Source organism: Micropterus dolomieu, linkage group LG09 (assembly GCF_021292245.1).
Source record: "Micropterus dolomieu isolate WLL.071019.BEF.003 ecotype Adirondacks linkage group LG09, ASM2129224v1, whole genome shotgun sequence".
NCBI classification, from domain to species: Eukaryota; Metazoa; Chordata; class Actinopteri; order Centrarchiformes; family Centrarchidae; genus Micropterus; species Micropterus dolomieu.
In genome coordinates this window covers 15,820,121-15,835,120 of record NC_060158.1, presented here as the reverse complement: position 1 = coordinate 15,835,120, position 15,000 = coordinate 15,820,121, and the positions used below count along the sequence as shown (strand labels likewise).

Here is a 15,000-nt window from a genome sequence, read left to right as displayed (position 1 = left end):
ACTGTGCTGAATTACTGGCCCTAACAGTGTTTTGTCTCAAAAACCTTAAAATCTCTCATTAAAATAACTTTAAGGATGAGTTGCTACATACATCTGTAATTTAAATCAAAACATAAATGATACAATTCTGATACGGATCTTTGTTTCTGCTACTGTAAATGTTCAATCCCAGTATTTGGTAATCCACATTCTGTCTTTATTGTAGCTTGTCCTTTGTTTTGGTGTGCGGATATGGAGAACATAACTAGCATGCGTTTTAACTGAGAAAGTGTAACATACCCAATATTGAATGCGGGGGGTTGTGCAAAGTTGAATCCACCTCCAGGTGTTCCTGGCTGTGGTGCAATGGAGGGGTTGGCAGAGGGGGCAGGAGCTGCTGCTGATCCCGCTCCAAAAGTAAACACACCCGAGGTGTTGTTTGTCGCTCCGAATGCACTGGCTCCACCAAACTGAAAGCCTCCACCTGATGAATATAACGCACACTTACATGCTTAAACTCTGTTCACATGATATATATAACTTCATATAGTGAGGATTATTAGCACACTGTGCCACAGACAACCTGAAGGAAAATTTATTATACCATTACAGTCACCCACCTGGTGCAGAATTAGTAGCTGCCCCAAATACAGGTGAGGAGTTGGCCTGCTGTCCGAAGGTAGGGGCAGCATTGGGTTTGACTCCGAAGGCTGGGGTCTGGGAAGGCGTGGCTGTGAAAGGGGATCCAAAGGATGAGCCAAATGAAGGAGTCTGGTGGGCCCCGAATCCACCAGAGGGGGCCGAGCTGAATGCAAACGGGGATGGAGCTGCAGATGGAGCTGTTAGAGAAAGGTTCCAAGATATCAATGCATGTACATACTCTAAATACAAAGGAAAGAAATGAAATGTTTCATTGTTGTTGCTCAAGCCCAAAAACAGACGTCAACATGTTCAAGCTTATTAACTGACACAACCACCATGAGCAAATACAGACCTGAAGATGAGGCAGCAGAGGGTGCTGCTGCTCCAAAACCAAAGGATGGTGGAGCAGCAGCAGCAGCAGCAGGAGCTGAAGCAGCAGCAGCAGGAGCACCAAAGATGAAGGGCTGAGCTTGGCCTGGGGCTGGAGTAGAGTTCAGAGGAGCAGCTGACGGGGCAGGCGGCTGGCTGTCCTGACTCTGGCCAAAGACAAAGGCTTTAGCTGGAGGAGCGTCACTGGAGGTTGCAGCAGGCTGACCGAACATGAAAGTGCTGGGAGCAGCAGAAAGGGCTGGAGCCTGAGTACTGCTGCTGCTGGTGGAGGTGGTGGTGCCGAACAGACTGGGGGTCGGGGTCGAGGAGGACGAGGTGGTAGAGTTGGTGGGATTACTTGCCATAAAAGAAAATGCTGGTATTGGAGCAGCAGAAGAATCTGTCAAGGGGACAAATAGTTGATTATGATGTGTGGTATATTGCAGTGGTTAAAGGGGCAGTCCAGCAATTTTACATATAAAAGTCAGTGGTTACAGGGAATCCTGCTCACTGCAAAAAACTTGCCCTCTTTGGCTTAGAGGGAGCTTTTTATAGCCCGAGGAAACATCCCTTAATTGTCATAAGCTGTACAAATTGCACTAGAAACTAGGGCCGTGGAGTTTGAAAGACATGGCATTTTACAAGGCAGGTAGGGTCTAATGAAAGTTGCTATTGAGTTACAGTACGGAAATGGTAGGATCTAGAGACTTTGCTCCACTAGAGCAGTTGGGGATAGAAGGCTTTGCTCAAGGGCTTGTCAGCGCAAATAAAAAAAGTCTGTCTACCACTATCCCAACTGATTGTTTAGGTGTTTACACAGGGAAACATTTGCGGGGATTGAGCAAAAGGTTATAAACTACAAGAACTGCAAATGAAAAATCACAGAAGAATAAATCATCAAGGCTTTACATGTCAACAAACATGAAAATCACTGTATACAAAGGTTCTCCCACCTGTAGCACTTTGTCCAAAACTAAAAGAGGGCTTCTGAGCCTCTGCAGTAGATGTTTCACTCTTGTCTGCTTGCTTGCCAAAAGGGTACGCAGGTGGAGGTTGTTCTGTTGGAGCACTGGGCTTGCTGAAGGAAAAGCCTCCTGAAGCGGCTGGTGCTGGTGCAGCATCTGTATCTTTACTAGCAGCCCCGAAGAGGAAGGCAGCTTCCTTCTTTTCCTCTGGCTTCCCAAAGGAAAACGTGGGAGCAGCTGGCTCTTTGTCTGCCTGTAAGGATCCAAATGTAGAGCCCCCTTGTGGTGTGGTGGTCGTTGGTTTGCCCAATCTCGCAAATACAGTCCCAGTGGTAGCTGTGGTGGTGATCGAGTTGGTGTTTGTTGATGTGGTGTCATTTGACGATGCCACGCCGTCAGTCTTCTCTTGAGAGGAAACAGGAGTGAAACTAACAGAGGATGAGGTGGGGGTGGTATCTGATATTTTCTCTTCGGGTTTTGACAGTCCAAAGGTGAAGCCGCCCTTAGGGGAGTTACTCTCTGTGTTAGATGATCCAGTTCCAAAAACTATCCCAGCGGCTCCAAACTTAAACCCAGACCCTGTGGCAGGTTGGTCTGACTTTGTATCATCACTAGAGGCAGTCCCGAATTTAAAGCCTTCAGATGGGCTGCCGAATTTGAACCCTGAAGAAGCAGTAGTGTCTTTAGAAGTGGTTTCAAACGGGACTCCAAATTTGAATCCACCTGACGATGAAGAGGAGGACTCTAACGATGAGCCTCCAAACTTGAAGCCTCCAGATCCTGAGGTACTGTCTGATGTGCCAAACTTGAAACCTCCAGACGCAGAGGTAGAAGAGCCGAATGTAGAAGACCCTGATGTCCCTCCTGCCGATGAACCAAAGGACGAACCAAAAGCTTAAGAGAAACAAAGAGTAATGAAATTTTTTTTTATGTTAAATGTGTGGAATGCAGGTTGTATTTCCAAAGTCTCAGGTTTATCAATATTCTAAGTTTCTTAATGCACAAAAAACAAAATCTGAATATGTATAAATACATAACATACATACCATCATCACTGCTAAAAAGGCCCTTTTGATTTATACACAAACATGTGTAACATTTGGCTTTTGAAGTCAACATGCTGTTGACAAAAAATTAAGAGCAGGTCACTTTTGTTACCTTTGGTCTCCACACTTGCTCCGGGTTTGGCTGCCTGACAGGCAACACACTGTACATCAGCAGCCTTATTCTGTACAAGACACACATCACAATCCCAGGCACCCTCTGGCTTCTTGAACGCGTCTCCCAGCCCAAACACCGGAGTGCTGCTGGCTGAAGAGGACGCTCCTGCTGAAGCTCCTGTTGTGAGGATGAAGAAAGGAAGATGCTTCATTAAACTAAAAATGTCTTTTTAAAATACCTTTTAGTCAACAGTTTATGGAATTCTACTTTCATGAAACCAAAACCCAAGATTAGGCACTTTGTAGAATATCAAAATGACTACGGCTGTGCTCTCATTACCTGGTTTAGCGCTCATGCAGGCCACACACTTAGAGACCTCTGCCTTGTTTTCTACCAAACACGTATCACATTCCCATGCACCCTCAGGTTTTTTGAACTTGTCTCCAAAGCCAATGAACCCTGTAGAAACAGGGGCTGTGGGGGTGGATACAGTCTTAACAGCTGAGAAGGCAGAAGGAAGAGTCAGTGAGGGTTTGAGCCCTGTCCCTGGTTTGGCTGTTTCGCAGGCCACACACTTTACTGCATCAGGTTTGTTCAGAACAAGACACGTATCACAGTCCCAAGTTCCTGTAGGTTTGGAGAACATTGTGCCGAAACCAGTGGTGGAGGTGGTATTCGTACTGTTGCTCCCTAGCCCAACTGAGGAGGCGGTTGAAGGTTTAGTGTCCATAGATTTGGGTGAGGAGGAATTGGGCTGTGTGGCCATGCAGCAAACACACTTGGTGTCTGAGAGCTTGTTCTGCACCATGCAGACATCACAGCTCCAGCCCGGCGGGGTTTTCAGAAAATCGCCAAACCCCGTTGAAGAAGAGAAGGAGGTGGTTGTGGTGGTGGAAGAAGGGGCGGTGGATTGTGCGGAGGTCTGCTGCAGAGAGTTGTCTGGGCCTGGGGATGTCCGAGCAATGGGAGAGGAAAAGCCTAGACACAAAAAAATAAATAAATAAATAATAGATATTAACACAGTTAACAACCTTTGTTCACCGTAACCATGCAGAACAAACACCACAGATGCGTAATGAGTGATAGATTTTGAACCTGGTGCTTTGAGAAGATCTAGCACACTGCCCTGCTTCAGTGTCTTGGCTGGTTTGAAAGGTCCTTCAAAATCTTCTGTGCTTTTGCTTGTTGCTGGCTTTGCTGTAGAAAACATGAAAACACAAAAGATCAAACTGGAGTTCCAGTTTTCCCATGAATGGCAAAAAAGCAGCATCATGCCAGCGGTTAGAAAACTTACTTACCTGTTACCGCTATGGGAGTGGCCAGCTTACCATTTGACATGGAGGGACCTAACTTTGCTACAGGTACACTAAACGTGAATCCAGCCTACAAACAGGAAAAGCAAAAAATTATCATTACTGTGGTAAATAGTTGTCTATCTAATCAATTACTCATAACTAAGAGGAAAACCATTTACTTACTGAGGGGGAAAAGGAAGGTGTACTAGCAGCAGTTGCTTTGACAATAGGGGAGGAAAATGTAAAGGGTACACAGGGAGGTGTCGAGGCTGTTGGTGGCTCCTTGAAAAAAAACATGACAATTGGCAAAATACATAAATAATGTTGTTAACCATCAGACTTGTAGAAGAATTGCAGTGGTAATGAGACCATTTTAAAGACGGACCTTATTTGGGACTGTTTCCTTAGCGGGAGTCACAGGTGTGACATTGGGGGCGGTGCTGATGGTGGTGAGAGGTGGAAGAGGGGAGGTGAAGCTGAAGGTGGGCAAGGCGGAGGTGCTGATGGGAAGTGAAATGGCTGGAAGGTCCGGTAACTCAGCCACCTTAAGTCAGAAAACATGCACGAGTGTCATTGTGAGCTCAATTTCAAGGCACAATGCATTTTATAGTCAACAATGCAAACCACTAAATGCTTCTGCCCATTTCTGAATCTATTGCATCTTTCAGACTGATGGTGAAATGAGATAAACCCATGTTTGATATTAATGTGAATGCATCAAGGCACATTCCAACCTGGTACTAAACACCTGTTTCTTATCAGTTTTATACAAAAGCAGTTTGAGTACCTATGTGATAAGTACTGGAAAGATTTAATCTAGAGAATGTTAGTCTGAAGTGAAGCCCTTACCTCGTCCTCTTCAGGGCGTTTAGAGGAAGGTCGTGCAGTGGTCCTCTCTCTCTTCATCTTGCCCCCTCCAGAGCTTACGCTGCTGGCTGCAGGCGTGCTGGACAGAGGATAGGCTGGACCGCTCAAACCCATTGTGCTAGTAGTCGAGGGGTATTAGAGGTATTGTAAGTAAAACAACATACAGGGAGTCAGGAATCCAAACAAAAAACATTGTATGACAATAACCAGGAATGTTGTGATAAGGAAACATTGCTTTGCTACATGGAATTGTTTTGTAACATAACCAAAGGAAATTCTTCTGCAATATTCCTCGAACCTTACTACAGAGAGGTGAGCAAATCAATAAGTCTCGAGCCTGTCAGATCAATAGTGACAGCGAGGAAAGGCCAATATGTAATTTGGAAACTTCCCTCGTTTTCCCCACAAACAAATTTTCTTTAGCTTTAGATATTTCTCCGATAGTATCATATGCAATACATTTTGGAATGATCAATCAGAGCGACCCTACCTTTGAGATGGGCCTGGGCTTGCTTCACGTAGTTGTGGTGATTGTCTTGTGGTCTAAACAAATAAAAACAGCAAAACATTTAGCAATACGTTTGTATTAAACTACATTTAATGTGGAGGAACAATGTTGTGGTGTAATATAATGCAGCACTGTGTTTCTGACCGTGTCTCTTGGGGTCCTGTCCAGAGTCCGGCTGACTCCTCCAGGAGTCAAAGTAGGCCTGAAGGACACGGAGCGGTTTCCTGACACAGACGCTGCAGCAGGAACCACCAGCTTCTGCACCGGAGGGAGGGTAGAATCCATCTGAATTGAAAAAAAGATGGCAAAATATTAACACAAGATAGGAATCAGAACGAACGAAGGTGCTTCATTCTTCGTATTAATGTGTATGATATGGCTTAGGCATGCATGCCATTGAACTCTGAATGAGTTTCTACACACTATTAAAAACCCATAAAATGCACATGGCAGAGTAGTTTATTCCTCTCAAGTCCCAGAACGTGAACAGTAACATCTCCGAGATGTGCAGAACTTTATTAGATTATAACTAGACAGGCCTTGCTTGGTGGACATCTCATCAGGCTGTGGGATTGATAGCAGGATAAATTCTTCTTCTTTCAGTGATTTGAAGCGTTATCCTTTCATTTTGGACTCGAGCTTAGCCGATGAATCAGCAATATTAGCTTATTGCAGATATATCAGTTTATATTTATTGATTTATTTATCAACAGTAAAATGCCACACTTAGTGGTGACAGCTCTTTAAATAAACAAATCTAAGGGATAAGTATCAAGATTGTTTGTTACAAACACATCAATCGAGTCGATACATCACTATCAGATTTTTCTCCCAAAGTCCCAAATATCAATATCGGCTTAAAAAATGTAGTATTGGTCAGACTATATTTTAGACCGCTCCATGGTAAAACACCAAAACAACAATTGGCAACCAAAGGCCCAGTGAGGGGGGTGATTTCTTGTTTTGGACCTGAAAGGGTCAATACACCATTGTTGGGGTTTACAAAGCAGCTGTCACAGCTGGGAATGCCTGACAGTTATCACTGAGGACAAGTCCAGTCTGGAGCTGGCACAAATTACAAAGGACTACACTTAAAACACACACACACTTTCACAAGTCAAATACAGTAGAGTCTAGCGCACTTTTGCTCACAAGCACTTTCACGCATAAAGACACACACGCGCGCGCGCGCGTGAGCGCATACACACGCAGTGGTGAACAGCTGTGTCCCAGCCAAGGAGAATGCTATTAACTGGTGTAAAGGAGGCCAACAGGCAGCAGGACAGAAAATGACAGGAGGACAAACCATAACAAGTGCTTCTGGGTGATACAATGATATCCCTGTTTATATCACTAAGCCTTGTACTAGGCTACAAACACACCAGACAGAACACACAAGTGAATTTTGTTCGTTTATGTACATGCACAAACATCACTTTGGGACATATGGCATGAAGTTATTAGAAAATCAGAAACAAGGTTTATCTATCCACAACAAAACAAGGTTTAATGTGGATAGATGCACCCACATGCACTTTTTGATAAACCAGGGATGAGAGGATACCGCTACAAGAATCTCAGACTCTATACTCACCCGTTTCTTTTTCGACTGGAAAGGTGAAAGATCTAGATTTGTGCCATCCATTGACTGCAAAGGAAAAAAAACGTGTGTAAGAAAACAGTCTTTATTGGTAATAGTACAATATCGCTAAGATGATTTCAGGTGGTTTTGATGTCAGTATTTCAAAATTTTACAGATACTTAATTAGAGTAATTAGAGAATAGTATTTCCATGCTTTTTTTTTCATATTTCAGGGTATAATCAGATACCGTAGTGTTTAAAATATATTTATATGTATTAAACGTTCTTACGGCTGACAGAGGGGATGAGGCTGCTGCTGGGATTCTCCTGGCATCCTGTAGAAGAACATGCATCTGTTTAGTCTAATCATGGTCACACTTTGAGATGAAGTAAAGTTTGAAAAGAGGAGGTGTGTTTGTGTGTATATACACTGACAGCCAACGGGCTCGACATGCGCTCCAAGGACTGCAGGATGCGTCTGGCTGTGGCGCTGGTCACCCCACAGGGCTGAGCACCAGCAGGCTTGGCCTTGATCTGTCTCCTCACTGGGGCCTACAGATCAGATGAGCTAATTTAGTCACCAATTAAATGAATAATATTCACACTTCAGTCACATTCATCCTGTGATGTCAGTGTCAGAAATTCACTGCTCACCTACTAAAAGCTGCTCAACGTTAACAGACAGAACACCAAAAGCACAGGCAGAGTGAGTACACAGTGTGCTGCTGCGCCAACCTGAATTTCTTATCTTACCCATAGTGTGCTCGTTCAACTTATGAATGTATTTGTAAAAATTAGTGGTGTAACGGATCATAGTTGATTCATAATCCGTATGGATCAACCCCCCACGGTTCAGCACGCCACGTAAACCGTGGATTCATTGCCAAGTTTATAATAATTTTATAATAATTCTGTAAATCTTGATGCAGAGTTGCAATGAAAAAATAGAAGACACATCCAGGCTATGTTTAACTCTGAAGCGCAATGATTAGATTAGGGGAGAGCAACCACTTTTTAAAGCCATTGCTTCGGCTGTGACTTAGGGCATTTTCAGTGGTGTAACTGGGACATTGTGCATGCTTGTCATACTTTATTGCAGTTTCAATCATTTCTTCTGCCTTCCCTTGCTAATGGGAGCAGCTCCAATCTCTCCGCTCATCTGTGGCACCGAAGCCTTCAGTGTTGATAGGCCGTTACTCATGACGTGGAACCAATCAGATATCAAGACTACTGAGTGGTGACTACAGACAGAGCAAGCCAAATTTTAAAACCCTAATTTAAAAAAAAAAAAAAAAAAGATCTCTAACATTATCCGATCCGATGACTCAAAACCAAGGTTTGATCTGAGTTTTGTAGTCCGCTGCAGCCTTAGTAAAAATGTTAACATTGATTGGCTCTTCATCCACGAGTCTCCAGACTATGTGTTATGAATTCTTCTCACTAGCTCACCTGGTACGGTGTTCCAGGACGAGCGCGAGAGCTCCTTACTGCGGCTGCCCCACCGTACATGGTCTTTCCGGGGTAGAAGGGTGAATCTCCAAGCTGGCTGGAGTTTAGCATTGTGTTGTTAAAGGTCGACTGGAAGAGAGAGGATAAAATTGAATTACATTAGGGTTAAGTTACATAATTATATTACTAATCTTTTTTGTTGGAAGTTTCAGTAATGCATGAAATAAGGGAAAGTAGGCAATAATAATTCAATAACATTCAATATTTCAGCTGTTTTCTTCTGCTAATAAAGTCATGTCAAATATTTTAACTTAAGAGATGTAAATATGTTACCGTCAAACAGGGTTTAAAATGGAAAGTGTTGCCTGCGAAGTTTAAGTAATGTTCAGATGCAACAAGCTCAGACTTGTATCGTTGCTCTGAAGTTTGTTTTTATAATTTTAATGCTTATCTCATTGGGTAGAAATTGAGTCAGAATGCACACTAAAGCAGTCTAGTTGTTATGAGTTGGCTAGACTGAGTTGTGGTGTCTCGCTTGCTGCCATGTACAAGTTATCTTGAATGACTTGGCTGTGAGTGGGAGTAACACTCATTTTCCAGATGTGTGTTAATGAACAATAATAAAAAAAAAAGATTAAAGTTAAGGCACAAACATGTATTAACACCTACAAAGCACTGGTCAGTGTAAAAGTCTGTGGTTTGAAGAGTTGGGTACACTGACCAAATTCCAGGGAGACATTTTAAATCTAAGTGGGTCACTGCTCAAATTGCACAGCCCTAGATACAACCCTGACACACCAAAATACCAAGCTTTGTGGCACAGATCTGTTCTTTCAGCAAGCGTTATTTTTTTTACTGCCTGCATGCTGACAGACAGAAACACAGATACTCACATTGGAGGAAGTTCCAAATACAGACAGGTTGAAAGCAGGCCTTTTCAGACTCGACTGCGCAGGCTGAGGTCCAGAATGTGTTCTGTCTGTCTCTGGAGACCAAAGTTGGGGGAGTGATGCTGCTTTGGAAGTTGGGACATCTATGAAACACATGGAAAAAAACTTTCAGGCCTGAGCCAACCCATGCATAAGAGAAATACAGTTGCCTACACAAGCCTCTACCTAAACTTTAAAGCAAAACTGATTCCTTAAAGCTAAAATTGGCAACTTCTTTTGGTTTTGTGATTGAATTTGCAGTTGATGTGCTGCTGTTTATGCTCAAATAACGCAAAAAAAATAAAGTGTGGTTTCACACATTTAAATCAATGGCATAATGAATAATGCAGGTCTGGCCATCATGTACCATGTAAAGTCAACAGTCTGCAGGTTCTCAATCCAACCAATCATCTCAGCAGGCTGCTCCCCTTTTCTTGGAAGTGTGCTAATCAGTGGGTGGAGTCTTTGGAAAAACCTGCAGACTGTTGGCTCTCAATAGCATACAGTTGGCCTCCCCTGGACTGGAGAATAATAAACAACAGCTAGTGACGTGCATTATCATTTATTGCTAACACGTCTATTTTTGCATTTGCGGATACAAAAAGATTCGAAAGCAGGTGCAAAATAATTTTTTTGCAGCAGACATACAACATCTATAAGAGGCAAGAAAAAAAAAAAAGCCAAAACGGAGTTTGAAGGAAATTACTCAAAGATGAGAACAATACTGGTTGAAACATTTGGAACATGGTGGAAACAACTAAAGAAAAGGAAACACAAAAACATTGCAAACAGAAAGACAAAGTACTAATGTTACTGTCTTATAATAAATATGCCTTTACCTTTGTCAGAGGCGCGGGAGGAGAAGCCGCTAGTGGTGGAGATGTTATCATCTTCGTGCTGCGAGAGGTTGTCCTTGATTTCTTTGACCAAGGAGAAGCCCGTGGAAAAGGGTCCAGGGGTTGAGGAGGTGGAGGGTTGGGAGAAGAGGCTGGTGGAAGCCCCCACAGTTGGGAAGGAGGCATCCAGCGGCGGAAAGTGGAGGTGGGAACGACTCAGAGGAGGTCGAGAAAGCACACACTCCTGAAAGTTTAAGGATGCCCGGCTGGTTGAGGGCTCTGTGCAAGAGACAAAGAAGCCCCAGGTGAGCACGGTGGTGCAGCTGACAATGCAAAAAATCTGTTTAAACTATTCATGCAAGGGACATAAATTTCCCTTTTTGATGACGTAAAAGAGTCCCTCACCTGTGTTACTGGTGCTTGGCTCTGGGGAGTCACGTCCATCAAGCGGAGGAGGTCCCTCTTCACTTCCATTAGGAGGAGGCGGCTGGCAGTTCTGGTCTGTCCCCGGTAAAGCCCCTCCTCCTTCAGGAGCGTCTCCATTCTTGAAGTATTTCTGCAGCCAGGAGGGAACGATGCTCTTTACTGTGTCTGTCACTCGACTGATGAGGCCTGACTGCTGCTGATAAAAACGTGAGAGAAGGAAAGGAAGCCGTGAACAGAAGGATGAAATGAGTGAGAGGCAGAGATGAATGGCATACAGACAAAACAAAGACCTATAAATTTGGGCCATTATCTGCAGTCTCCTCATTAGAGAATTCCCTTGACAATTAGCACTGGATAAAATTTGATGCATATAAAACAGTTTTCTAGATGAATCTTGCGGATTTGTTTTTCAGCTACTATCACTGAGGAAAAAATAAGATGCTGATGCTTATATTCATGGTGACCCAAAATATAATGCATTTGTAGCAAAGCAATGACATAATTTGTTTTCAGATCATATGAAACAGTTGCACCCTTGTGATTTACAAAATAAAACAGTCAACACTGTGTTTTATTATTTGAATCAGCTTCACAGCCAGTGCAAAGTATAACACAAGCTCAGTATGACAGAAACTGGGTCAGGCGCTGTGAAGCAGTGAGCAAGTGACGCCGGTCTGCACTGTATTGAGGTCTAGATTTGGATGAATTCCAGTCGATCAGGATGGTCTTGTCTCCTACATCACTCTTACAGAGTAATACAATTAAATAGCCTTTAGGAATGAAATATTTAGAAAGTTCTGTTCTGTTAAATCTATAAGCTTAGGTCTTAACTGGCTAACTGGAAAACATCCACTATCTTTAAATGCCTTTGCAGGCCTAGGAGTTATGTTGGCATTATATCGAGTTCGCAAAAAAGTTGCTGAAATGCTGTCAAACTTTGTTCCTTGAGCACAATTTGCTCCAGTAGTTGAATATACCAGAATTAAATGCTTCATGACTCAAGGTCAGTTTCATAAATAATGTCCCCACTGGATGGAGCAGTTTTGGAGTTGCAGAAGGAGACAACGTGGAAACGTGCCAGTTTTAATTTATAAAATTATTTCTTTAGCCCTTACACTGGTACAATGACTGTACGTGGATGTAGTTTATGGCTATGCTGTCCCATATTTATATGATAAGAAAGCAGACGGAGAAAGAAAAGTAGAGAAAAACAGGCTAGCTAGAAGGTGCATCACGCTGATAATAGCCATATGTGCCTCTGGATTCCTGCTTATCTACGAAATATACCAGTGGGCCAGTCTGTACTTTAACCTATGTGAAAATACACACGACTTTAACCAGGCAATAGCAAGTGTAATAACCACCACGGTGCTAGTTTACATAGCGCCACATAAGCTATTGTTATGAGGATTTAAGGGCGCCACATTTCGGCTGTGGACAGGGTCATGTGACTAAGTGACCTGTTCTCTATCATGTCAAACTGAAACACAGTGATTTTGACTGAATATGCCAGTACTTGAGAAGATCAGTGCATCTAGTTCTTCAAGCCAAAAAGTCACATGAATAAATGTGATGTGAGTTTACCCTTACACCTGATCATTAAGTCAGTTGTATTGTTACATTTACACCATGTGAACAGGAACGAATTGACGAGAAAGACTCATTTTTACAACTTTCAAGGAATCCCACAAATTGTGAGACGGCTCAAGACAGCGATGGCGTAAACATTATATGTTGTGTAAACCAAACTACTGAAGAAAAGCTAAAAACATGTATTCAAGACAGCTGCACACAAGATTTAGATAATTATTGTTTTTGGCTGACTTTAATCCAGACACATTTGTGTAGACTTTAAATTCTTCCCCTTTATTTGGAATTTAGTCAAATATATGAGCATGAAAAGAAACATGACTCCCATATGACATGACTGAGACACTGTTCCAACTCATATTAGCAAATATTAGTTCTTGTTAGTTATTATATTTGTTTGTTGTTGGCATGAATGTATTACTCCAGTTACTCTCTTCATTTCAACACTCAAATATGTATCCGAAGAATTAACATCTAATGATCAAAACATTTGGCTGTTGATGAAGTGGGATGTGATGCTGCCAGGTCAGCAGCAATTGTAAGAGAAAGTACATGTCTAAACTAGACTGAGCCTAATATCCACTTAGTTAACAGCTGTATAAGTTGTAGTGAATAACAATTCAGCTTTAAACAATGACTATCCACCAAAATCTTGTTCACTAGGTCAGAGGTTTTCAAAATGGAAGGCAGGCTTCCCCAGGGGACTCCAAAGAGTTTTGACGTTACATTATTAAAAGGAGATCACACAGAATTGCCTAAATGTGTGTGAGTTGGTTAAAGAGATAGAGAAAGCTATTAAGGAATATAGGGAATTTTACTCTTTCCCACCCACTTTCTCAGAGTCAGACAATAATAAACGCCTTAGGACAGACCTTTATGCATTTGGTGTTGTCTGGAGTGTCAAACAGCAATATTGGGCTATATATTAGCAAAACTAAGCAAAATAAATAAAGCAAGGGGGCGTCTTTTTCCAAGGTTTGTCTGAGGGGAGCCCGCAGTCTAAGACCTCGAAAACCCCTGCATCTAATAAAATGAGTGTGTCTAATTGATAACCTTCACCTGCTCACGATGATCAGCTGGTTGTAGAACTATTAATATTCAGACTGGCGTTACAGATACTCGCATTTTAGTAAGTAATAAGCCTCCAGCACAGTTGCCTCTCTAGTCAGTGACCACACTAGGAGGCAGATATTCATATAAACAAACTCATTTGTAGTTCAGCAGAATACGTGATGATTGATAAAATAGGTCAAAGGATAAACCATGTATTAAGACATGTCTTAACTCCACTTCATATTATAGAGCGGGTTTAAAGCCAACTTTAGCTGATGTCCAGGCGGCAAATGAATCCACTCAGCAACCATGTGGGTTCCCAATCAGGCAATGCTTCCTGCGCAATCCAAACTGGCTGAGGTTTAGCTGGCGTTAGCTAGGCTAACATCCAAGATGATCCCAGACAGGCCAGCAACTCAAACTTAAAATTTAACAGCATAAACGGCGGTTAGCCGTAGCTGTAATTTAGAAACAAACGGCCATGTCACATCTGCAGGCGACGGTGTGATGCCTCCAAACTTAAGAACACAAGACAACAATGCGCTGCTCGCCGATGCTAGCCTGCTAGCCAGCATTAGCTACGCCCGCTAATAGAATTCTACTTCCTTGCCTTCCGCTAACTAGCTAGCAGCTAGGAGTTACTAAAAGAGCTGTGGTTTGTTACTTCAATAAGTCAGGTCTAGCTGTGTAGTGTAAACGACTCACAGTGCCGTGATTTGACCTGTCAGGTCCGTCTGATTTTGCTAACCTAGCCTAAGCCAGCATGCTAATTTGCTAGCATTTCCCGGACATGCTAGCAGCGCGTGGAGGCCACGAGCGCTAACAGCAGGCCTCCAACAAAAATGTCTCCAACAAAACAATAACAAGAGCTAAGAGATAGTGGCACCGCAGTCACCGTAGAATCCTCGACACGGGCTTTTAAAACGGACACTTTGACTTGGTTTACCTGTTTACTCTTGGCGTAAGGTTTAGAGGCGATGTGATATCTCCTGCTTCTAATTTTCCCTCCACCCGTGGCCGCCATGGCTCTTTCGTCTGAGTGTCAATCGGCGTTTCGGCGCCGGATAGCTGTCATCCAGCAGAGCGGCCACTCACAAGGGAACTTCGGGAAATGTAGTAGCTGAACCTAACAAAGAGGTTTGAGAGGACACCGTACCACATGGCTTTAACAAGAGCGTCATTACGAATTATGTGACTGAACATGATTAAATAGCTACGGTTTTTAAATACGTTGTTGTTTATATTATAAACGGGAGGCATAGTTTTGTCATTTCAGTTGGGCTGAACCAAGAGAACAATGTTCATAATCAATGAATCGTTTGTCATTGATAATTAAATACAGTAGGCCT

General features: G+C 42.8%; 1 protein-coding gene across 4 annotated transcripts in view; it reads right to left on the bottom strand.

The window, feature by feature from the left end:
• The window catches only part of nup153 (nucleoporin 153), an 18,612-nt gene that overhangs the window by 1,982 nt on the left and 1,630 nt on the right, over positions 1-15,000 (bottom strand). The window contains exons 1-21 of one of the 4 annotated variants that reach the window (XM_046058633.1): positions 14,598-14,791; positions 10,988-11,204; positions 10,586-10,861; positions 9,711-9,850; positions 8,818-8,946; positions 7,804-7,920; positions 7,659-7,703; positions 7,381-7,434; positions 5,931-6,071; positions 5,769-5,821; positions 5,261-5,396; positions 4,797-4,955; positions 4,595-4,693; positions 4,415-4,499; positions 4,212-4,313; positions 3,456-4,094; positions 3,114-3,293; positions 1,944-2,849; positions 974-1,390; positions 600-818; positions 280-463 (exon numbers count right to left, since the gene is read on the bottom strand). In XM_046058633.1, the coding sequence (XP_045914589.1) occupies positions 280-463; positions 600-818; positions 974-1,390; positions 1,944-2,849; positions 3,114-3,293; positions 3,456-4,094; positions 4,212-4,313; positions 4,415-4,499; positions 4,595-4,693; positions 4,797-4,955; positions 5,261-5,396; positions 5,769-5,821; positions 5,931-6,071; positions 7,381-7,434; positions 7,659-7,703; positions 7,804-7,920; positions 8,818-8,946; positions 9,711-9,850; positions 10,586-10,861; positions 10,988-11,204; positions 14,598-14,675 (4,376 nt within the window). In that variant the 5' untranslated portion in view covers positions 14,676-14,791. Of the gene's footprint in view, positions 1-279; positions 464-599; positions 819-973; positions 1,391-1,943; positions 2,850-3,113; positions 3,294-3,455; positions 4,095-4,211; positions 4,314-4,414; positions 4,500-4,594; positions 4,694-4,796; positions 4,956-5,260; positions 5,397-5,768; positions 5,822-5,930; positions 6,072-7,380; positions 7,435-7,658; positions 7,704-7,803; positions 7,921-8,817; positions 8,947-9,710; positions 9,851-10,585; positions 10,862-10,987; positions 11,205-14,597; positions 14,792-15,000 lie in introns of those variants that run through there. The other 3 variants (XM_046058635.1, XM_046058632.1, XM_046058634.1) reach the window with 3 other exon arrangements.